Source organism: Neomonachus schauinslandi, chromosome 3, assembly GCF_002201575.2.
Source record: "Neomonachus schauinslandi chromosome 3, ASM220157v2, whole genome shotgun sequence".
NCBI classification, from domain to species: domain Eukaryota; kingdom Metazoa; phylum Chordata; class Mammalia; order Carnivora; family Phocidae; genus Neomonachus; species Neomonachus schauinslandi.
In genome coordinates, this window is record NC_058405.1 from 155,238,327 (window position 1) to 155,263,291 (window position 24,965).

The following is a 24,965-nucleotide window of genomic DNA, read 5'->3' on the forward strand; positions in this document are numbered from 1 at the left end:
CTATTGATCCTTGTAATAAATAAGTGGTCTTTTTTTTAAGTTAGAAAACCAACAGCTAGTTGTAATGCTAATGAAAAGAGATCTAAGCATATTGGTTCTAAGCAAAAAACACAAAATTAGAATAAATTAAAAATGGAATGTTAAGTGTGGTAGAGATCCAAAATACACTTTGTATGGGAAGAAAAAGTGATCTGAGGCACTGTTTCACAAATATCCTATAATGGTTTGTGCTCATGAATCTGGGATACTCAAAGATTATGGACCATATGCATCCCTCTGCAAATGTTAGAAGTTTGGTATATTTACAGACTAAGTTTCTATAATTGATACATCTACATATAACTTCTATAATTACTTTTGAAATGGTTATAGTATTAAAGTAAATGTTGATATACCTACTAGGCCTCTGCCTAAGAGAAAAGTCCCATTTAATAAAACAAGACAATTGCCATATTTGTATGAATATTTATATTTCATTATGGGGCTAAACATGTTTCATATATATAATTAAAATCATTATCACAGATAATAAAACTTACCCCAACAGAAACTTAATCATAATTACTAAAGGATCAACTTTGTATGGCTTGGCTTCTTTATCCAACATAGTAGCATATTCTAAGCAATGACCTGGTGATTAAAAAAAAAAACACCTATGTGTAGTAAAGAATTCATAGTAACTATGAGTAATCATACACTGACTGCATTGTAAGAGCAACATATTTCATGTCAGAAAAGCAAGGGTCATTATTATCATAAAGACTCTCTTCACAGATTAAAAATTACTGTAATTCAATAGATCTTATATAAGAGTACACAATCCCTTCTGAAACAACTTCAGGAAGCCAAAGCTGGGGTTTCACCATTTGTATTTTCACAAAGCTTCAAAGGTGATTTTTTTTAAAAAACAACTTTACTGAGATATAATTCTCATACCACACAATTCATTTAAAGTATACACAATTTAGTGGTTTTATCACCACAATCAGTCTCAGAACATTTTCATTACTCCCCAAACAAACTTTGTTCCCCTTAACTGTCACTTGCAATGTTTCCCTATTCCCAGGCAACAACTAATCTACTTTGTTTTATAGACTGGCCTATTCTGAACATTTTTTTTTTAATTTTTTTTTTTTTAAGACTTTATTTATTTGCGAGAGAGACAATGAGAGACAGAGAGCATGAGAGGGAGGAGGGTCAGAGGGAGAAGCAGACTCCCTGCTGAGCAGGGAGCCCGATGTGGGACTCGATCCCGGGACTCCAGGATCATGACCTGAGCCAAAGGCAGTCGCTTAACCAACTGAGCCACCCAGGCGCCCTGAACATTTTCTATAAACAAAATCATTTAATATATGGTCCTTTGTGACTGGCTCCTTTCATTTGGCATGTTTCCAAGATTCATCCATGTTGTAGGATGTGTCAGCACATTTTATTTATCCATTTATCAGCTGATGGATACTTGGGTTGTTTCTGCTTTTTTGGATATTACAAACAGTGCTTCTGTGAACATGTATGCACAAGTTTAGTGTGGGTGTATGTTTACATTTTTCTTGTTATATACCTAGGAGTACAGATCCTGAGTCATAGAGTAACTGCCAGACTACTTTCCAAAGCATCTGTACCACTTGCATTCCCAACAGCAATATATGACGATTAAAATGAATTCTAAAGGCAGACTTGAAATTGTAAGTCATCGAAAGGAATTAAGTAGCTGCAGAAGGATTTGGCAAGATGGAAATGGTAGAGGATATTTTCAGACTACTTTTATGTATTTTGATACACTGTCTTTTCCTATCTCACCTCCCTTGATTACAATCCAAGCTCAACAGTGTGTGAGGGCTTTATAAAGTAGGCTCCTGGAAACTATTTTCAATGCTATACTCAAAGGAAGGTTTTGTCCAGTGCAGTATATATTCTGTATTTGCCTCTCCAGATCCATTCTCCCCTTACTTTGTTCTGAACTCTGGGAGGCTGACTTAGGTGCAATGAATGATAGGCACTGATAAGAGGAAATAAGGTTAGTGTATGTATTTCCCTGCCTTTCCGCCCTGTTGAGCCACAGGCTGACAGTGGCTGCAGCTGTAGTAATGCTGCCCTCTACTATAGCTCTCTAGGCTTGCTCACTCCCTTGCCCTGGCACCAAGGAGTATCAGATGGCTCTACTGCTAATCTGGCACTTAATCATTTCTTATTGGTTTCCCTCAACCCTACCCATACCTTTGAAATAGTCCCTTCATTAAAATAAACTCTCAATTATTCCATTCAGTGTGCCAGGACCTAACTGATACAGTGGATACAGCCCAAACATTACACTGAATGCCTACTATGTGCTTGACACTATGTTAGGTACCAGGAATGGAATGGGGAACAAGATCCCCATCAGGGAGACTCTACCTCTTAGGATATCCTCAGAATAGACGGAAAAACCTTCGGCATGAAAGTGTAAAATGGAAAAGCCAAGTAAGGAATCTTCTTGGGGATCACCTAAAACCAGAGGATCTGAAATGCCTGTAAACTTGAGATGGGTCATGAATTTAGCCACACGAGGGATAAATAAGTAGTAATGGAGCACTGAGGAGGAAATGGGTGAAGAAGAGAGGAGGAATAGAAACACTCTTACCTGTTGAGAAGAGAGAGTATAACTGTCCTCCATAAGCAAGAAGGATACTAGATGTAACATAAGCAGGAAGAGCTCCACCATGAAATCTAACTACCTAGAAAACAGGCACATCAAAGGGCAACTTCTGAATATTCATGTTAATGAAATAAATGTACTTCCACATGAAATAAAAATGTCTTTTTTCACTTTATATTCCTGACATGGTCACAGAGGTATTTCCAGTAATGGGTATCAAAACTCTAAGTAAAATAAATATTATGAATATACAGTATGTTAGAAACGTAATTGGAATTTTTCATAAAGGCACAACAAAAAATATACAATTGAGTAGCATATACTACAAACTTTTTTTACAAGCTACATTTATTGAGCATTTAATACGGTCCAGGCATGATACTAAACATTTTATATGCATTATCTCATGCTCTCCTCCCACAAATCCTTTGAGGTAATTCTTATTCCTATTTTACAGATGAAGAAATTCAGGCACAGGGAGCCCAAGTAACTTGCACAATTAAAAACCTAATAGACAAGTAGGGGAACCTGGGTGGCTCAGTCGGTTAAGCATCTGACTCTTGATTTTGGCTCAGGTCTTAATTTCAGGGTGGTGCAAATAATTTCTGTGTCAGGCTCTGCTCTTGGCACAGAGTCTGCTTGAGATTCTCTCCTTCCCTTTCCCTCTGCCCCTCACACACGTGCACACTCTAAAATAAATAAAATCTTAAAAAAAGTTAATAGACAAGCAAGTTACTTGTTAACTCTTATTGTCCTTATCAGTAAAATGGGGGCAATAACAGTACTTACCTTATAGGTGGTTTTAAAGTTTAAGGATGTTCACTTATGTAAAGCATTTATTTTTTTTTATTTATTTGACAGAGAGACAGAGAGCACAAGTAGGCAGAGCGGCAGGCAGAGGGAGAGGGAGAAGCAGGCTCTCCGCTGAGCAGGAAGCCCGACGTGGGGCTCGATCCCAGGACTCTGGGATCAGGACCTGAGCTGAAAGCAGCCACTTAACCAACAGAGCCACCCAGGCGACCCAGTATAAAGCATTTAGAGTATTAACTCAAACATGATAAGCTATCAAAAAATACTGGCTGCTATTACAGGCATGCCTCATTTCATTGATTTGCTTCATTGCACTTTGCAGATAATTGAATTTTTTTACAAAGTGAAGGTTTGTGGCAACTGGCATTAAGCAAGTCTATTGGTGTCATTTTCCCAACAGCATTTGCTCACTTTGTGTCATATTTTGAGAATTCTTGCAATATTTCAAACGTTTTCATGATTGTATTTGTTATGATTATCTACGATGACTGATTATGACTCATGGAAAGCTCAAATAATGGTTAGCATTTTTTAGCTCTGAAGTTTTAAAAATTAAGGTATGCATTTTTTTAGACATACCACTGCACACTTAACAGACTACAGTATAAACATAACTTTTATATGTACTTTTATATCATTTGACTTGCTTTATTCCAATATTTGCTTTATTGTGGTGGTCTGTAACTAAACTCACAACTCCAAGGTATAACTGTGTCAATATTTCTTAAACAGGATGAGCTGTTTTTATGTAAATGGAACTAAAGTTAAAAAGTATTCATAGATGACTATGAAAATATAATTTATTCCATCTTTCCCGATTTAGAAAGTGTATCATCTATATATTGGGTTCAATGTGCTCGGGACAGGGAATATAAGGGTGAGCACTGTCTAAGGAGTTTATAATGTAGTGACTTTGCTGTAATCTCATTAACAATTTCATACTTCGGTATCATTACCTGCTTTAACTTAAAACTCGAGTTTTTTTTCTTTTCCAGGAGTCTTACAGAGAGATGACATAACAAAATTCCACGGTATTCATTTACTCACCTAGCCACTGACATTCAAACAAATTCAAGTCTCTCACCCTGAAAACAATGACAACACCTTCCCTTTCCTCCACTTCCCTCTCCAGTTACCACTTTTTTCCCCTCTCTCACAGTTAAACTTTTTTTTTTTTTAAGGTTTTATTTATTTATTTGACAGAGAGAGACACAGTGAGAGAGGGAACACAAGCAGGGGGAGTGGGAGAGGGAGAAGCAGGTTTCCTGCTGAGCAGGGAGCCCGATGTGGGGCTCAATCCCAGGACCCTGGGATCATGACCTGAGCCGGAGGCAGACACTTAACGACTGAGCCACCCACGCGCCCCATCACAGCTAAACTTCTCAAGAGCTTGATGTACTATTTCTCCTCTTCTACTCACTTCTAATCTTTGACTTGCATCTACCAAAATAGCACCAATGCTCTATGGACCCTTTTCCCAACGTATGCCTGTATTAAGCTGTTAGGTCCTTCACTGTCTTTGGAATACTGTGGAATGGGATTGAACCCAGAGCCTATATTCATGACCTTTATGTTATAGTTCCTCAAGTCATTCTGTCAGCTGATCCAATTTTTTTTTAAACTAATTTATTGAGGGGGGAGGGGCAGAGGAAAAGGGAGAGGCATTCCCAGCAGGGTTTGGTCCCAGGACCCTGAGATCACGACCTGAGCCAAAACCAAGAGTCAAATGGTAAACCGACTGTGCCACCCAGGCACTCCTCAGCTGATCCAATTTGTATAAAAATATATAAAAAGATGGTGTTAAATTCTTCTTTTAATGTTAAAATTTTAACAAAGATTTATTCTCCTCTGTAATTAACTTTTTAAAGAATTTTATTGTTATGTTAATCACCATACATTACATCATTAGTTTTTGATGTAGTGTTCCATGATTCATTGTTTGTGCATAACACCCAGTGCTCCATTCAAAACGTGCCCTCTTTAATACCCATCACCAGGCTAACCCATCCCCCCAACTCCCCTCACCTCTAGAACCCTCGGTTTGTTTCTCAGAATCCATAGTCTCTCATGGTTCATCTCCTCCTCTGATCCCCCCCTTCATTTTTCCCTGTTTTTTTTTTAACCTATAATATATTATTTGTTTCAGAGGTACAGGTCTGTGATTCATCAGTCTTACACAATTCACAGCGCTCACCATGGCACATACCCTCCCCAATGTCTATCACCCAGCCACCCTATCCCTCCCACCCCCGACCACTCCAGCAACTGTAATTCTCCCTTTTGATGGGGTCTTTGTCTGGTTTGGGATCAAGGTAATGGTGGCCTCATAAAGTGAGTTTGGCAGTTTTCCTTCCATTTCTATTTTTTGGAACAGTTTCAGAAGAATAGGTATTCTTCTTTAAATGTTTGGTAGAATTCCCCTGGGAAGCCATCTGGCCCTGGGCTTTTGTTTGTTGGGAGATTTTTGATGATTGCTTCAATTTCCTTAGTGGTTATAGGTCTGTTCAGGTTTTCTATTTCTTCCTGGTTCAGTTTTGGTAGTTGATACATCTCTGGGAATGCATCCATTTCTTCCAGGTTGTCTAATTTGCTGGCATATAGTTGCTCATAATATGTTCTAATAATTGTTTGTATTTCTTTGGTGTTGGTTGTGATCTCTCCTCTTTCATTCATGATTTTATTTATTTGGGTCTTTTCTCTTTTCTTTTTGGTAAGTCTAGCCAGGGGTTTATCAATCTTGTTAATTCTTTCAAAGAACCAGCTCCTGGTTTCGTTGATCTGTTCTACTGTTCTTTTGGTTTCTATTTCATTGATTTCTGCTCTGATCTTTATTATTTCTCTTCTCCTGCTGGGTTTAGACTTTATTTGCTGTTCTTTGTCCAGCTCCTTTAGGTATAGGGTTAGGTTGTGTACTTGAGACCTTTCTTGTTTCTTGAGAAAGGCTTGTATTGCTATATACTTTCCTCTTAGGACTGCCTTTGCTGCATCCCAAAGATTTTGAACAGTTGTGTTTTCATTTTCATTTGTTTCCATGAATTTTTTAAATTCTTCTTTAATTTCCTGGTTGACCCATTCATTCTTTAGTAGGATGCTCTTTAGCCTCCATGCATTTGAGTTCCTTCCGACTTTCCTCTTGTGATTGAGTTCTAGTTTCAAAGCACTGTGGTCCGAAAATAGGCAGGGAATGATCCCAATCTTTTGGTACCGGCTGAGACCTGATTTGTGACCTAGGATGTGATCTATTCTGAAGAATATTCCATGGGGACTAGAGAAGAATGTGTATTCCGTTGCTTTGGGATGGAATGTTCTGAATATATCTGTGAAGTCCATTTGGTCCAGTGTGTCATTTAAAGTCTTTATTTCCTGTTGATCTTTAGCTTAGATGATCTGTCCATTTCAGTGAGTGGGGTGTTAAAGTCCCCCACTATTATTGTATTGTTGTCAATGTGTTTCTTTGCTTTTGTTATTAATTGCCTTATATAATTGGCTGCTCCCATGTTAGGGGCATAGATATTTACAACTGTTAGATCTTCTTGTTGGATAGACCCTTTAAGTCGGATATAGTGTCCTTCCTTATCTCTTATTACAGTCTTTGGTTTAAAATCTAATTTGTCTGATATAAGGATTGCCACCCCAGCTTTCTTTTGGTGTCCATTAGCACGGTAAATGGTTTCCCACCCCCTCACTTTCAATCTGGGGCTGTCTTTGGGTCTAAAATGAGTCTCTTGCAGACAGCATATCGGTGGGTCTTGTTTTTTAATCCAATCTGATAGCCTGTGTCTTTTGATTGGGGCATTTAGCCCATTTCCATTCAGGGTGACTACTGAAAGATATGAATTTAGTGCCATTGTATTGCCTGTAAGGTGACTGTTACTGTATATTGTCTGTGTTCCTTTCTGGTCTGTGTTGCTTTTAGGCTCTCTCTTTGCTTAGAGGACCCCTTTCAATATTTCTTGTAGGGCTGGTTTTGTGTTTGCAAATTCTTTTAGTTTTTGTTTGTCCTGGAAGCTTTTTATCTCTCCTTCTATTTTCAATGACAGCCTAGCTGGATACAGCATTTATGGCTGCATATTTTTCTCATTTAGCGCTCTGAATATATCATGCCAGTCCCTTCTGGCCTGCCAGGTCTCTAGATAGGTCTGTTGCCAGTCTAATGTTTCTACCACTGTAGGTTACAGACCTCTTGTCCCAAGCTGCTTTCAGGATTTTCTCTGTCTCTGAGACTTGTAAGTTTTACTATTAGATGTTGGGGTGTTGACCTATTTTCATTGATTTTTGAGGGGGGTTCTCAGTGCCTGCTGGATTTTGATGCCTGTTTCCTTCCCCAAATTAGGGAAGTTCTCTGCTATAATTTGCTCCAATATTCCTTCTGCCCTCCTCTCTCTTTCTTCTTCTTCTGGGATCCCAATTATTCGAATATTGTTTCATCTTACAGTATCACCTATCTCTCGAATTCTGCCCTCATGATCCAGTAGTTGTTTATCTCTTTTTCTCAGCTTCTTTATTCTCCAGCATTTGGTCTTCTATATCACTGATTCTCTCTTCTGCCTCATTTATCATAGCAGTTACAGCCTCCATTTTTGATTGCACCTCATTATAGCCTTTTTGATTTCGACTTGGTTAGATTTTAGTTCTTTTATTTCTCCAGAAAGGGTTTCTCTAATAACTTTCATGCTTTTTTCAAGCCCAGCTAGTATCTTTAAAGTGATGATTCTGAACTCTAGATCCGACATCGTACTAACGTACGTATTGAGTAGGTCCCTGGCAGTCGGTACTACCTCTTGTTCTTTTGTTGAGGTGATTTTTTCTGTCTTGTCATTTTGTCCAGAGGAGAATAGATGAATGAGAGAACAAAATGCTAACAGGGTAACAAGAGCCCAGGGCCAGATGGCTTCCCAGGGGAATTCTACCAAATATTTAAAGAAGAATTAATACCTATTCTTCTGAAACTGTTCCAGAAAATAGAAATGGAAGGAAAACTTCCAAACTCATTTTATGAGACCAGCATTACCTTGATCCCAAAACCAGACAAAGACCCCAACAAAAAGGAGAACTACAGACCAATATCCCTGATGAACATGGATGCAAAAATTCTCACCAAAATACTAGCCAATAGGATCCAACAGTACATTAAAAGGATTACTCACCATGACCAAGTGGGATTTATTCTTGGGCTGCAAGGTTGGTTCAACATCCGCAAATCAATCAGTGTGATACAATACATTAATAAAAGAATGAACAAGAACCATCTGATCCTTTCAATAGATGCAGAAAAAGCATTTGACAAAGTACAGCATCCTTTCTTGATTAAAACCCTTCAGAGTGTGGGGATAGACGGTACATACCTCAATATCATTAAAACCATCTATGAAAAACCCACAGCGAAGATCATTCTCAATGGGGAAAAACTGAAAGCTTTCCCCTAAGGTCGGGAACATGGCAGGGATGTCCACTATCACCACTGCTATTCAACATAGTATTAGAAGTCCTAGCCACAGTGATCAGACAACAAAAAGAAATAAAAGGCATCCAAATCGTTAAAGAAGAAGTCAAACTCTCACTCTTTGCAGATGATATGATACTTTGTGTGGAAAACCCAAAAGACTCCACCCCAAAACTGCTAGAACTCTTACAGGAATTCAGTAAAGTGGCAGGATATAAAATCAATGCACAGAACTCATTTGCATTTATATACACCAACAAGACAAAAGAAAGAGAAATGAAGGAGTCGATCCCATTTACAATTGCACCCAAAACCATAAGATACCTAGGAATAAATCAAAGAGGCAAAGAATCTGTACTCAGGAAACTATAAAATACTCATGAAAGAAATTGAGGAAGACACAAAGAAATGGAAAAACGTTCCATGCTCATGGATTGGAAGAACAAATATTGTGAAGATGTCAATGCTACCTAGAGCCATCTACACATTCAATGCAATCCCCATCAAAATACCATCCACTTTTTTCAAAGAAATGGAACAAATAATCCTAAAATTTGTATGGAATCAGAAAAGACCCCAAATAGCCAGAGGAATGTTGAAAAAGAAAAGCAAAGCTGGCAGCATCACAATTCCGGACTTCAAGCTCTATTACAAAGCTGTAATCATCAAGACAGCATGGTACTGGCACAAAAACAGACACATAGATCAATGGAACAGAACAGAGAGCCCAGAAATGGACCCTCAACTCTATGGTCAACTAATCTTTGACAAAGCAGGAAAGAATGTCCAATGGAAAAAAGACGGTCTCTTCAACAAATGGTGTTGGGAAAATTGGACAGCCACATGCAGAAGAATGAAACTGGGCCATTTCCTTACACCACACACAAAAATAGACTCAAAATGGTTGAAAGACCTAAATGAGATAGGAGTCCATCAAAATCCTAAAGGAGAACACAGGCAGCAACCTCTTCGACCTCAGCCACAGCAACTTCTTCCTAGAAACATCGCCAAAGGCAAGGGAAGCAAGGGCAAGAATGAACTCTTGGGACTTCATCAAGATAAAAAGCTTTTGCACAGCAAAAGAAAGTCAACAAAACCAAAAGACAACCGACAGAATGGGAGAAGATATTTGCAAATGACATATCAGATAAAGGGCTAGCATCCAAAATCTATAAAGAACTTATCAAACTCAACACCCAAAGAACAAAGAATCGAATCAAGAAATGGGCAGAAGACATGAACAGACATTTTTCCAAAGAAGACATCCAAATGGCCAAGAGACACACGAAAAAGTGCTCAACATCACTCGGCATCAGGGAAATCCAAATCAAAACCTCAATGAGATACCACCTCACACCAGTCAGAATGGCTAAAATTAACAAGTCAGGAAACGACAGATGTTGGCAAGGATGCTGAGAAAGGGAACCCTCCTACAATGTTGGGAATGCAAGCTGGTGCAACCACTCTGGAAAACATTATGGAGATTCTTCAAAAAGTTGAAAATAGAGCTACCATACGATCCAGCAATTGCACTACTGGGTATTTACCCCAAAGATACAAATGTGGGGATCCAAAGGGGTACGTACACCCCGATGTTTATAGCAGCAATGTCCACAATAGCCAAACTGTGTAAAGAGCCAAGATGTCCATCGACAGATGAATGGATAAAGAAGATGTGTTTTATATATATTATATATTATATATATATATATATATATATATATATATATAATGGCTGCAACTTCTTTATATATATAATATATATATATATAATGGAATATCATGCAGCCATCAAAAGGAATGAGATCTTGCCATTTGCAACAACGTGGATGGAACTGGAGGGTGTTATGCTGAGCGAAATAAGTCATTCAGAGAAGGACATGTATCATATGACCTCACTGATATGAGGAATTCTTAATCTCAGGAAACAAACTGAGGGTTGTTGGAGTTGGGGGTGGGATGGGAGGGATGGGGTGGCTGGGTGATAGACACTGGGGAGGGTATGTGCTATGGTGAGCACTATGAATTGTGCAAGAGTGATGAATCACAGATCTGTACCTCTGAAATAAATAATGCAATATATGTTAAGAAAAAAAAAAAGAAGAAGATAGCAGGAGGAGAATGAAGGGGGAGAAATCGGAGGGGGAGATGAACCATGAGAGATGATGGACTCTGAAAAACAAACTGAGGGTTCTGGAGGGGGGGATGGGAGATGGGTTAGCCTGGTGATGGCTATTAAAGAGGGCACGTTCTGCATGGAGCACTGGGTGTTATGCACAAACAATGAATCATGGAACACTACATCAAAAACTAATGATGTAATGTATGGTGATTAACGTAACAATAAAAATTTTTTTTAAAAAAAGTACACCTTTGATCCTGTAAAACCTACATATCTTTGTTTTTTCAATAAATTTCCATGCCTAAACAAGAATATTAGTATGTCCTTCTTTGGTGAACCTGACTTTTCTTGTCACTAATCTGAATTATGAGCCCCAGGGATGATACAGATAAAACAGTATGTTATATCTTCAGCCCAGACCACTGTGTACAGTAACATGCCTTTTGGACATACTAAAAATACAGTAGCAACAATTCTTCCCCTATATTCCAAGACGTAATTTTTTTTTCCACCCACCCCCTGCAATTTTTCTTTAAAAAAGTCCCTTAACAAGCTAGAGAATTTATTTTAACTATCCATGGTGCTACTTTTCCAATTTATACCAACATTTAATCTTTTTTTTCTAATGTAGCACATTTTACACATGAACTTAGAATTTTCTAATACTCACAAATTTAATAATAATCACAATCTAGTTCTCACCAGGTTGTTGTGAGAATCAAATGAGATAATGCATATAAAAATTTTCTGATTTAATTTTGATTTGTAAGTTTTATAATTATAGAATTAAAGGACTTGAATTTTAAAAATTCTGCTATGCCACAACAGACAAAAAAATAAAATAAAAAATTATTATTTATGCCCAGGTTATACAATTCTGCAAATTATAATGATGTTGAGTAATATTTTAGTAGTTCTATTTGATAAATTATTTTTGTAACACTATTTATGAACTACAGAAACATACTCCCCAAAAGCATTTAAAGTATTTCAACATGTTTATTTTTAATATAACTTACTTTTTATTTTTACAAGCTAAGCATATACAACATAAAAAGTTATTTGAAAATGTTTGTTTATATGACAGAGCCTACAAATTTTACTGGACTATGAAGTATAGTATAGTATGATCAACATGAAATCTTAATATGACATTCATTTAGCCAAAAACACTAATTTGAGAATCACGAATCAGCTCTCATTTCTAGGAGTGAAAGCATCACCTTAAAGCCAGGCATGGCCAACTATGATATTTCTGCTAAGAATGGTTTTTGGATTTTATTAAAGTGGGAAAAGAAGGAAAAGGAGAATGTTGAAAAAGAAAGAAGCAGCTGCAGCAGTAGCAGCAGCAACAGATCATATTTGGTTTGCTAAAATATTTTATTATCTGGCCCTTTCTAGACAACAGTTTGCAACCCTTGCCTTATAGTAATCAACCAGGAATCACTTACCTGTCCAAGTATTTGTGAAAAGGAAGTCTTAACTGTCACCTAGTTTAAAATAATCATTAAAAAAAGGTTATTTTTCCTAAAGCCTTCTAGTTCACATTTTATTAAACTGAGCACTTCACATCTCTAAGCATAATCATTAATTTTTTAATAATGATCAACCTAAACACATTTATGGTCTTGTAAGAATCTTCTGAACCACAAATTTTAATTTGTATTAAGTGTAGTTTTATTGTTCAGCATATTTTCCTGGATTCTAATTCTTTGACAACTGGATGAATGGTACATGTGATAACCCTTTACTAACTAGAATATTTGATTAACCAGAATATCTTAGTACCAGGTCGTGCAAGCTAAAGGAACTGACTGAATGACTGAATTCAGAAGCTACACATACGTTTGCTGAACAATTAAACACAAATTAACCTACGTATATAACCAGTATTTTAAAATCTCAAACCTACAACTGTATAGCACTAAGTATATAGTTAAGCTAAGGCACTTCTGAGTAAATTTCATAAAAACAAGTTTCATAGAATAAAAGACCAGGAACAGAGCATATTTGGTAAAATTTAAGCCAAAACAGTATTTTAAAAAGAAATTCATCATTATCTCTATTATAAATACACTTTTTTGATATTAAGAAGTCTGGGAAAAGGAAATATGTATTTCATACGGAAATTATAAAATGATTATTCAAAATACTTACTTTTTAAAAATGTAAAGTACTTATAAAAACATGGACATTTGTGAGTGTGTGCAGTATTTGGAGCCAAAGTATTAATGCAATTCTTGCTATCACTATTAGACACATGTTAAAAACCATTACAGCCCTACAAAGTCCTTCAGTATTAGAAACAGAAAGCAAGATATCAAAGCATTAATAAATACTACGAAATCCAAAATAACTCATAATTTAGGTCCAACTGAAACTTGTTGCTAACGAACAGTCTGACCTACCAATTCTAATCCACCCCAAGAAAGTTCTAATGAAGAATCCAAATATTTAAGGTTGTTTTAAAGGAACTGAATAGAAAGATATTTCACATAAACTAGAAAGCGCCATTAAAATATATAATCCCTTAAACCTGGAATTCTTAGAACCTGGGATGATACAGAGGGACACCTGTAGTTCATGAATCCATAAGAGTAAATGTTCCTCAAGTCTATTTCCCTTCTCTTGGAGCAGAGAGGTACTGTGATTGTAAAACAAACACAGCAGGCGTACTACACTGCACATATTAATGACTAACAGAGATTTAAAAAGCTAGTGAAAAGGAAAGAAGATTCTAACACTTATCCAGTGGAGCTGGAAACCAATATAAATCATGTTAATTATTGCAGTAAAGCCATGTCAGCTGATTTCATGATGTTCTTCAATTTATAGAGAATTTTGGACTTTGAGCTCCCAAACTTAGAAAGTTAATCTATAGTCTCAATTTTCATTTTCTATTACTTATTAAGACATATAAGGAAATACTGAGGTGGTACTAACAGGCAAAATGGAGAATGTTTAAAGCATCATAAATGTCTATTTCATATATTTATTGGCTTCCACATTACCATATATCTAAGGCTAATATAAAAATACATTTCCTGTGTATTCTATAACTAAATCTTAAAAGTTAAGCAAACATGCAACTTACTTCATACTGACAGTCTGAAGATGTATACATTTTTAATAATGCTACATGGCTGTCATTTTCTGGTTGAGCAATATGGAGTTTCAGAGAAATTTCTGTGGAAGATGGTACCCTGAAAAGAAAACTTAAATATTAATTCTCAAATACAAACTGCTGTTAAATAACCAACTCTAAGTCAATCCTCGCACAACACAATGAAATAATGGAGAGGAAGACAGATGTCAGAGACGTTATTATAGATGGACACTTTTTCAATTGTATCACAGTTGTTTGAATGCTCCTTCATCTAGGACAGGCGTTGGAGGACAGTCGAGGAAGGGGTTGATGGTCCAAGCAAGCAAAGTTTAAATTCTAGATCATTTAGATAAGAATACTACATTATCTTATAATATTATCTTATGAGCACAATGCTACCTAAAGGATAGTTACATTTTATTAAGAGGCACTTAAATAGTTTCATTAAAATTTCACTTAAATAAACTAAGCAGAATATGTATTACTCAAAATGACCAAAGTTTAAGATAAATTCTTCCATATACTTACTGTGCAATAGTTAAGGAATCTTCGTAAGACCAAGGAATATGAAGTTTATAAATACTAGTTATTTCTTCTGTGGAAACATAAAGGAAATATGTGTTATTAACCTTATGTAACCTTAACCGTAAGTGTTACATAAGCTACTATAATACCTAACTACAGAGTTAACCATTTCATAAAAAATAACCAGTAAGACTTAGATCCCATAAAAAATTACAGAGAATTATTAAATAATAATGTTTAATTAGACTTACAAAAGATATTGCAGCATATGGAAAGTAACAAGAAACTGGTAAAACAGCTAAATCTGAATTACTACTATAATGAGATAGAAAAATATATATGGTATTTTTAAAATGTGGATATTTAAACTGATACAGCTGAAGATACTTAGTGTTAAAAAGGGTCTATGTTAAAACTCTTGGAAATATAGACAGCTTTTCTACTATAATTTAATTTTAATTCACATAAGTATTATAGAAAATTCAAGTGAAGAGCTATTGTTTCTTCAAATGACAATACTATTCTTCTCAGAAAATACACTTACCTTTGACTCCTGAGCACTTGCTTACTACGTTGATTTTAAAAGCCTGGTATATCTAATAAGAGTTCGACCACAAAAAAAAAAAAAAAACAACAAAAGTTTATTTGTTTGCTTAACTAAACAGTGAAGTAAAATCAAATCCTTGCTATAATCAGGATAATTACCTGTCTGAAGTTTAGAAGTTCTATATTATAAAACAGGCCACTTGTATTTAATATCACTTTCCTTGAAGACAGTCCTGTTGAATTGAAAGTACTGTATTACGTAGAATACTAAACAGTTTTTTAAAAAGTACTGATTGTTTAACAATGTTTAACTAATGCTAATACATTTTTAATATTAAAAAAGAGTTTATAGGTTTTCGTTTCTGGCATGGAGGAGTGAACTCCTAAAAATCCTATCCTCTTTCAATAAACTCTGGACAATATTTATAATGTATGTATTTTAAAAAGTTAAGTACATATTTTCAATTTCAAACAGGTATGCTTTCTTGGTAGATCTTTCATTTTATAAGTGCTATCTTTAATGAGATGGGTGATTCAGACTTGTCATTTCTGTATTGTTCTGAGTATCCTTTTTTTTTTTTTAAGATTTTATTTATTTGAGAGAGAGAGAATGAGAGAGAGAGAGAGCACATGAAAGGGGGGAGGGTCAGAGGGAGAAGCAGGCTTCCCGCAGAGCAGGGAGCCCGATGCAGGACTCAATCCAGGGACTCCAGGATCATGACCTGAGCCGAAGGCAGTCGCTTTACCAAATAAGCCACCCAGGTGCCCCTCTGAGTATCCTTCTTACCCGCTGGCCAAAAAAGGTGGATGAGGGATAAAAATCTAAAAGTTTCCGCTCTCAAGTAATAGATTCTTTTCACAAATGGAATTTAAAAATATATATTTTAAGGATAGGCCATGTCAAAGGGTAAGGAGCCAATCTAAAATGAGCTTCCAATATCCAAAGCTGGAACAACTTAAGAAAAAAAAATGTAATGATAGTATTAAATTATAATCCAATGAATAAAATAAATACCCATGAGTCATACTGACATAAATAAAAATCGAGTAAGTAAATAAATGGAGAAGGGACAACTTTCCTTTCATAAGAATTCCAATAAATATAGAATACCAGTAATAACTGCCTCAAACTAGAGGAACCAATGGATACTAAAATTAGTGGGTTATTTTGAAGATAAAAGCATACTTAAACATTCTCAAAGTAGCTCCCCTAAGACATTTATTAAATACAAAAAGGAAACAAATAAATTTACAGTGGAGAAACCTGGCAGACACTACCTTAACCAAGTAATCAAGGTTAACATTGCTAGTAATTAGACAAAGTGATATCATGTGTCCAACGATAGGATACAATGAGAAGCACACATAACTCCGGTGATATTCTTGCTAAAAATGTACAACCTTAATCTAATCGTAAGAAAGCATTAGACAAATCCAAGTATTTGATATTCTACAAAATAACTGAAAGTACTTTTCAAAAGATGTCAAAGTTATGAAAGACGAGGAAAAACTGAGGAACTATCAACGATTAGAGGAGATGAACAGGACATGACAACTAAATGCAATGTGGGAATCTGGAGAACACTGATGGAAAAATTGATGAAAACCAAATAAAGCCTGTAATTTAGTTAATAGTGTTGTATGAATAATAATTTCTTAGTTTTGACAACAGCATTGTTTGTTAAGGTGAGTGAAAGATATAGAACCCTGTGCTCTTTCTGTAACTGTTCTGAATGCTCAAAATTACTTCAAAATAAAATTTAAAGGCATATTTAGTTACATGTATTTTATAATTTTTTTTTTTTTTTTAAGATTTTATTTTATTTGACAGAGAGAGCACAAGCAGAGGGAGAGAGAGGGAGAAGCAGGTTCCCTGCTGAGCAAGGAGCCCGATGTGGGACTCGATCCCAGGACCCTGGGATCATGACCTGGGCCGTAGGCAGCCGCTTAACCGACTGAGCCACCCAGGTGTCCCTAGTTACATGTATTTTACCACAATAAAAAAAATGGGAAAAATATTTAGAGAAATCTTGAAACTTCCATAGGGCAGACGGCAATTTATACCTTATAATAAACATTTTATTAAAAGTGCCAACATGTAGTATAAATTCATGGAAGACACACACACACACACACACACAATTACTTGCAAATGTATATGACCAGGGAGAAAGTTAAAGTTCACTTCTCAGAAGATGACCTCTGGCCTAGTATAACAATCAAACCATTGAACCACATTATATGGTTATCCTAAGAACTATACTTGAAATACAATATTTAATGTTACAGGCTCTCCATTATTGCAACTGACTGGCAAAATAAATAAGCATTCTGTTAAAAATAAAAGCAATTCTTGGGATGTGTGGGTGGCTCAATTGGTTGACAGTATGGCTGTTGATCTCAGCTCAGGTCTTGATTTCGGGGTCCTGAGTTCAAGCCCTGTTCTGGGCTCCATGCTGGGCATGAAGCCTACTTAAAAAAAAAAAAAAAAAAAAAAAGGAATTCTTAAGACTTCCAAAATCAAAGTACTTACCAAAGGAAAAAAGATGAGTTACAGGAAGCTGAATGGACCTTGTCTCTTTTTTAAAGAATTCACAATCTACAACAAACTAAAATATAAAACATTGATTTTTAGGAAAAAACAATTACATTTATAGTAAAATATCTTCACTTCATGTTTAAGTGGAAAATAGAAGTCTATAAATAAACTTCAGCTTTGTAGAAGTTATTACCTATCACATTCTCACTCTGGCTATATTTAGATGGCAACAATTACTCAAAGAGAGATCCTAAGCTAAGAAAATTTGATGAACAAGCTTAACTTAATAAATTATTGGAGGACCATTTTTACAACAGCTGATGTATAATCCAGTTTCCTTCCAGTTAGTTTTTAGGTGTTTATAGAAGAGGGACCATAAAGGATGGATCAAAGCATTAAGAATCAAGGTTAACTCAAGATTAATCAAAGATTTAGATAAAAATCTCTCAATATTTCCATAGTCAAAAAGAAATATGATTTTGCTACATTTACTTTTTAAAAATCCCATATTAATTACGTATCTCCAACACTCTAATTAGACTACAAAAGACTTGGAGATGGACATACTGCTATTCATCTATAGATGGCTAAAGTTATTTGTATAAGATTATTTCAAGCTAAACAGTGATTAGAATAAATGGGAAAAAAGGTTTACTATGTATGAAGCAAGAAAAAGAAATGCTATCTCAAAAAAAGTAAAACTAAAATGTGACATCTGCATAATTACAATGTTTTGTAATGACATTTCTTATGTAATAACATTTCTACAATGGCATAAGGATCTTTGCCCTAAGCTGTCTGCAATAAGAATGGTTTCATTAAAATAATCTCCATAAGGAAACCAAATGACTTTGATCTATAGGAGCTGAAGAACAAATTAATCTGATGCCTAATTGTAGCTAGCAAGTAGTTTGCTATCTATAGGAAGGAGAAAGCCAGTGAGGTCTATCCTAGGCTTTTCCAATAAGTACACCTTGGATTGTGCTTGAAGCAAGGTTATTTTGTTTGCCTCTTGGGTGGATTTTTTATTATTTCTGAAAGTCAAAAGTAGATGGGGGAAAAGGCTATCTGACTACAGCACACATATTAGGAATAAAAGGAAAAACTTGTTAAGGGGCTTTGCTTTTCTTCCCCTTCTTTATTTATAAGGCCAACAATACCATCAGACATTTTCCTTATAGAAAACAGCTGTTACAAGGTCAGAACAATCATCTACTGAACAAGATTATTCATTATATTTTTACAAAGCACTTTTGGGTGAGACATTGCCTGAGACAGAGAATCAATTTTAAATCACTTTGTACAGGTATTTAAAATAATACAATTTTGGGGCGCCTGGGTGGCTCAGTTGGTTAAGCGACTGCCTTCGGCTCAGGTCATGATCCTGGAGTCCCTGGATCGAGTCCCACATCGGGCTCCCTGCTCAGCAGGGAGTCTGCTTCGTCCTCTGACCCTATCCCCTCTCATGTGTTCTCTCTCTCTCATTCTCTCTCTCTCAAATAAAAAAAAAAAATACAATTTTTATTATTGCTTTGATTTTATTACAGCTATAATAATAAAAATTTATTTTTATTAATGCTTTTTTTAATAAAAATTTTTATTATTGCTTTCCCTTTATGGAATAAGCCCATACCCAAGAAAAGAATTCGAGAGTCTCTTTCTAAAGGAATTATTTTGTTTTCTGTCATCAAAAAATGCAAGTAATTCCATATTTGCATTTTGAAAACTCTATTATCAGTTGACTGCAAAAAAATTTTCAAGCTGTCTATTTAAATATATGTATCCTGATGATGGGTTATAACAGATATGCAGAAATTATAAAAGGCCTAAATTAACATCCTTGTAGACTGGGTGTGCAACAGTAGAGTCAGCAAGTGTTACTTTCCAAAGAGCATTAAGACATATTAAATATTCATTAGGTTGCTAAGGCTGGCTATTTGTGAAAGGCTCATTAATTTCTTGGAATAACCAGACAGGGCCTTTCCAAGTTTGGGAAAGATGTTTAAATTCATTCAAAGCCAACTTACCTGACAGAAAAACCCCTAAAGAGAGCTTTTAGAATTGAAGATGCTGAATTACCTCTCACTTGTGCTAAGCAAAACAAAACAATGAATTCATTATAAGGTACTTGTGAGACTCAGTCTTTGAGTTAACTCCCAACTAAATCCCCCTATTCCTTTATCTTTAAAATTTTCCTAATGATTTTGGCCTCAAATCTCAACAATTTTCTCACTAAAGAACTATTTTTTTGAGCACTTATACGGTAGTGAGTTGCTAAAGGATGAGGATGCAAAGTATAATAAAATCTATCTGGTCTTACTCCCAAAGAATTCACAATATGGTGATGATAATAGAGAGAGAAACAAATAAATTATAATTCAGCATCATTCCTCGGAGAAGTTATAAACAAAGTGCCATGGAAGTAAGAAATTATCTGGATGAGTCATGAAAAGTAAAATAGGAACACTTAGGATAGATACTGAAGGATAAGCTTGTTGGGTGAAATGTGGAATGGGAAATAGAGGGTCTTTTACTTCTATCTTCTTGCTTCCCCCTCCCCCAACTTCTCTCAAAAATTACCATCCTTTTATTTCTACTCCCACTTCCCTAGTTCAAGCCCTCATAACCCATTATACAGCAGCTCGTCTCTGTTTCTAAACCATGCACACCATAAATAGATTCATCTTCCAAAATGGCTCTGATCCCATTTCTACTAACAGTGAAAATCTTTCAGCTGCCTACTAACTCCTGAATTCTATGAAGTCCTGAATCTTCCAATCGAGGTCCTCTAGACTATGGCCATGAACTACTTTCCCAGACTTTTCTTCCACTACCATCCTACCCATGTGGTCATCTTTTCAAAATTACTATTTACTTATTTACTGTTTCCAAACATATCTCACATTTTCACACTTTCATGCTTGGATCTCACGGTTTCTTTGTCTCAGTAGTGCTGCTCATTATAACTATCTGTAATGATATTACTACTGAGCATCTGGAATGTAGCCAGTATAACTAAGGAACTGAATTTTTAATTTTATTAATTTTAATTGCTTTTAAATAGCCACATGTGCCAGTAGCTCCTATATTGGACAGCATAGGTCTACAATGTTTCTGATACCCATAAAAACATTAACTATCCTTTAAGGAAATTTTAAACATCACCTCATAATAAAGCCTTTCCCCATTCCATCATTCAGAGATATCTCCCCTTCTTATACCTTTAATTTATTTGCTATATTCTGATTTGTATTATATTTTTGGGTACCTCTTTTATTCTCACTCTTCCTTCTGCTTCCAAATGTTTCTCTCCCCCTACCCAACAGTATGTAGTTTTTTGAGAATAGGATTCATGTCCCCCTCATTTGTGTGCCTCCTATAATTCCTGGCAGAGTCTTGCACATAAAAGGGTACTCAATAATGAATAGATTTTGAAAGACTAATATGTAAAGTATGTTCCCACTTTGAACACAAAGACTTGGATTTATTCTGCTTAGTTCAAGTTAGAGTAGATGATCCTAATGATTTAACAGTCTTATTAGGTGGATCACCAAACTGGTCATTGTTTTAGATAAGCACTATGCCGAAGAATTCATCAAAAAATAACTTAAATATTTAGCATGAGTATCCACTAAACATTCTGATAACAACCTTAATCCATTTGTTACCTTACTTCCATGAATAGATGGTACATAAACAACAAGATGAGACAAAGATGGATAGTCTTGAAGTCTTAACGTCAGAGACTGGGGAAAAAAAAAAAGGACATAAAAAGCTGATTTTATTTCTGAGGGTATACAGAACTTAAAAAATATTAAAGGAAATTATAAACACTTATTTCTTTCTTAATTGGTTATAAAAAACTGATTTCAAACATTATATTCAGTACCTCATAAAACGCCCATGTTTACATTTTCAGGTCAATAATCCTGAAGTCAAATTCCTAATATTTTGTAAATATGGACTGCCAAAAATATTCCTTGAGCTGTATCCCTTCATGTAAAACAAATGACATTTAATATTAAATATAATTATTTTACATAATTATTTCCAGATTCGGTATCTTTTATAATTTGTCCATTTGTTTTTTATAACATTACAATAAAATTTCTACATTTATTTTGGTAGCTAGCATATGACAAAGAGCATTCAATAGCTGATGAATGAATGAATGCTAAAAATAATGGAAGAGTTGCAACTTAATCTCAAATGATTCTGATCTAGCCCAAGCAGTAAACAGTCGCTGTCTAATGATATATATGAATATCATCCTCTGGAACTTATTCAGTAAATGACATGAAGACACAAGACTAATAATGCACCTTATCAAATGAAAATCTATTTTCAAAATTAAGACCAGATCCTATAGTCTATATTTGGAGGAATAAATAGATAAGAGACTGGTCTATTTAATGAAAAGCTACAGCACCAAATACAGTTTTTAAATCCAAGGTTTTTTCTGGAAGTAGATGTGGGGGTGGCAGTAGTTATATGTGGTAACAATTTGTATGTATTAAGAAATTTCTGCAGACAGTTAACTTTCTCTAACGTTCTTCAGAAGCACCTATTGGGCAAGTTGAACAGAGGTGCTAAAGCTAAAGAACTGAGAACAAGTGGCTAACAACCTGACCAGATTCACCTGTGTTTTTTTACAACTTCCTAGGCTTCACCTCGACTTACTTGCCAAAGTCTCAGCAACAGACTAATCTGTTCTAATGTCAATTAAAAGGCCTTAAAAGGGCCTCCCAAATCACAGTGACAGGCAACTGAGACCAACCAAACAGATGGTAGACAGTATGAAAGATAATTAGAAAGAACCTTGGTTACTCTGTGTGGCTATCCACTCTACTAGCCTTTGTTATTTATTCTCAAGAATAGTTTTTTTCTCAAGAATGTTTTTGTAGGATCAGAATACTTTAAAAAGGTAACAGTGTCAAAAAAATTTCCTTATAAAGTTGCTATATAGTTATAATGTCAGTAGGAACTTGACAATACAATCATATTCATGAAATCGTTAGGTTGACAGGTAAGATTAATATGAAGTTTGGAAATTTTTCAGTGTTTTAAGGGTAAAATGCCCTTAATGCTGAAACAACATACACAGAAAATCAAATACCAGGTTTTGATGTGCAGAGCAAAGCTATGGTGCTAAAGTATGATTAAGGCAAAATGGCTACAAGGTAGTTTTCTCATACAAGTTAGTTATCTTTGGAAAGTTACCTTTTTTGTTTTCAACAATAAATCCATTTCGGCTTACCAAATTCTTGGCCTGCTGTGCTTTGGGTTTTTAGAAACTTCTTCATTGTACACATGACAGAAAAATTCCGTATGACTGGTATTTAAAAACTGAATTTACAGGTGCTTTGCTGGAGTCTTCTATTTATTAACAGTTCAGTCAGCAGCAATGCTAAAAGTGATATGATTCTCATTTGACATTACTTTTGTTGAGATGATATGAATATAAAATTCATGAAATCTTTTCACTTTAATTTTTTTTTTCTCTTCAACTTGATGGCAAAATAACTTTGTGTCCTTTTTAGAAGTGGCTAACACATCTAATTTTGATTTTCATTAAAATGGAGTTTATTTATGTTTAATAATTATAATCCTCTTCAACTGAGAACACCTAAGATTGCAGAATATTGCAATCCTTATTTTCTAAACATCCTTCTCCCATTTTCCCCCTCTAAATTTCAGTAGGCTTTTAATGCTGTCTGGCAACCTCTTTCAGCATTCACTATAAAAAGAAAGCAGCAGCTGGAATGCCTGGATGGCTCAGTCAGTTGAGTGTCCAACTTTTGGTTTTGGCTCAGGTCATGATCTGAACATCCGACTTTTGGTTTTGGCTCAGGTCATGATTCCAAGGTCGTGAGATCGAGCCCCGTATCGGGCTCCCCACTCAGCGGGGACCCTGCTTGAGACTCTCTCTCCTCTGAAATAAATAAATCTTGAAAAGAGAAAAAAAGCAAGCAGCTGGAATAGCTTGTTCTGCTGTTCTGCCAGCTGTTTCTCACATTTAGAAGAAACAACACAGGGTCTAGAACTAGATGAATACATTGTTGAATCTTTGAAATTAAAAATATACATAAGGATTTTATTATTTAAGATGTAACTTTTTAAAACAGGAGCAAAGTAACATTCTATCAGGGTTTTAATCATTTATTTCTTCCTCTTAAATTACAGATTAAATAGGATATACTATCCAAATTGGAAATTCAAGGAAAGATTTATGAATGATTATCATTAAGTATATCCTAGACTTTTGTTTTGCTCCTGCCTAAAAGGCTAGGATAGAACCAGTGAGAGACATTAAAAATGTTCATATGAGTCTAATCACTTTCCTATAATATTTATCTCTTGAACACAAAGCCATATGAATGAATATACACAAAATAAGGATGACTGGGTGACAGAAAAAATAACTGCAACCATTCCAAAGTCAAGTGTGAAGTAACTTGCAATTATTCATTCTATCATCATTCCCCTCTGTTAGTGTAGTACAGAGCTGACTATACAGATAAATAACAAATAACTGGACTGGGAGATGACTGGGACCAACCAGATGGCTTCACTTTCAGGTTTAAGAGGCTAGTATTCATCATGAAAAAATACTTGAAGACTGAAAATTATCACTCCTGGTGTAAGATTATGAGTTATAATAAACACAGTTTAGAAATCAGAACAGGTATTTCATCAAATTTTAGAACTGTTTTATTTTCTCAACAATATTAACCTTTTGTAAAAAGACTTGCTGACCCTATCAGAGTTACTTGAGGAAATCACAAACAATTATTAAATAAATACCACAGAGTACTAGATAAAGTAGAGTTATCCAAGTGTTTGACCGCAAAGGAATGTTGAAGTAGATCTGGAAAATTACTTTGTGTCTCTTTGAGATGCTCGCTCTCCCCTACTGTAGGTCCTCTCCCAAAAACTCAAACTACTACTCAGCTTCTATTTTAAGACAGACCATTCCAAACATACCCTCAAAATAAATTTTAAAAATTTATCTAGCTCTTGGTATGATGCTATAATATATAGGTTTAATTTTATTTAGAAGATTGTTAACTTACAGTTTTTATCGCTGCAAGTTAAAAAAAAATTGCGTGTTATTCTCCATTAAAAGAGAAAATATTTCTAAACTGTATGTTAGCAAATCTCAAGTTCATTTAATAGTTAGATGAATTAATAAAAGACCATATTCTAAAATGCCTAGAGACTCAAGAATTTGTTAGTATT

At 35.2% G+C, this 24,965-nt stretch overlaps 1 protein-coding gene across 1 annotated transcript in view; it reads right to left on the reverse strand.

The window, feature by feature from the left end:
- Window positions 1–24,965, reverse strand: part of PGAP1 (post-GPI attachment to proteins inositol deacylase 1) — a 67,973-nt gene that overhangs the window by 7,972 nt on the left and 35,036 nt on the right. The window contains exons 13-21 of the mRNA XM_021702969.2: window positions 21,395–21,472; window positions 17,721–17,796; window positions 15,347–15,420; window positions 15,186–15,237; window positions 14,645–14,711; window positions 14,105–14,213; window positions 12,462–12,500; window positions 2,621–2,714; window positions 540–630 (exon numbers count right to left, since the gene is read on the reverse strand). Of these exons, the coding sequence (XP_021558644.1) occupies window positions 540–630; window positions 2,621–2,714; window positions 12,462–12,500; window positions 14,105–14,213; window positions 14,645–14,711; window positions 15,186–15,237; window positions 15,347–15,420; window positions 17,721–17,796; window positions 21,395–21,472 (680 nt within the window). The remainder of the gene's footprint in view (window positions 1–539; window positions 631–2,620; window positions 2,715–12,461; window positions 12,501–14,104; window positions 14,214–14,644; window positions 14,712–15,185; window positions 15,238–15,346; window positions 15,421–17,720; window positions 17,797–21,394; window positions 21,473–24,965) is intronic.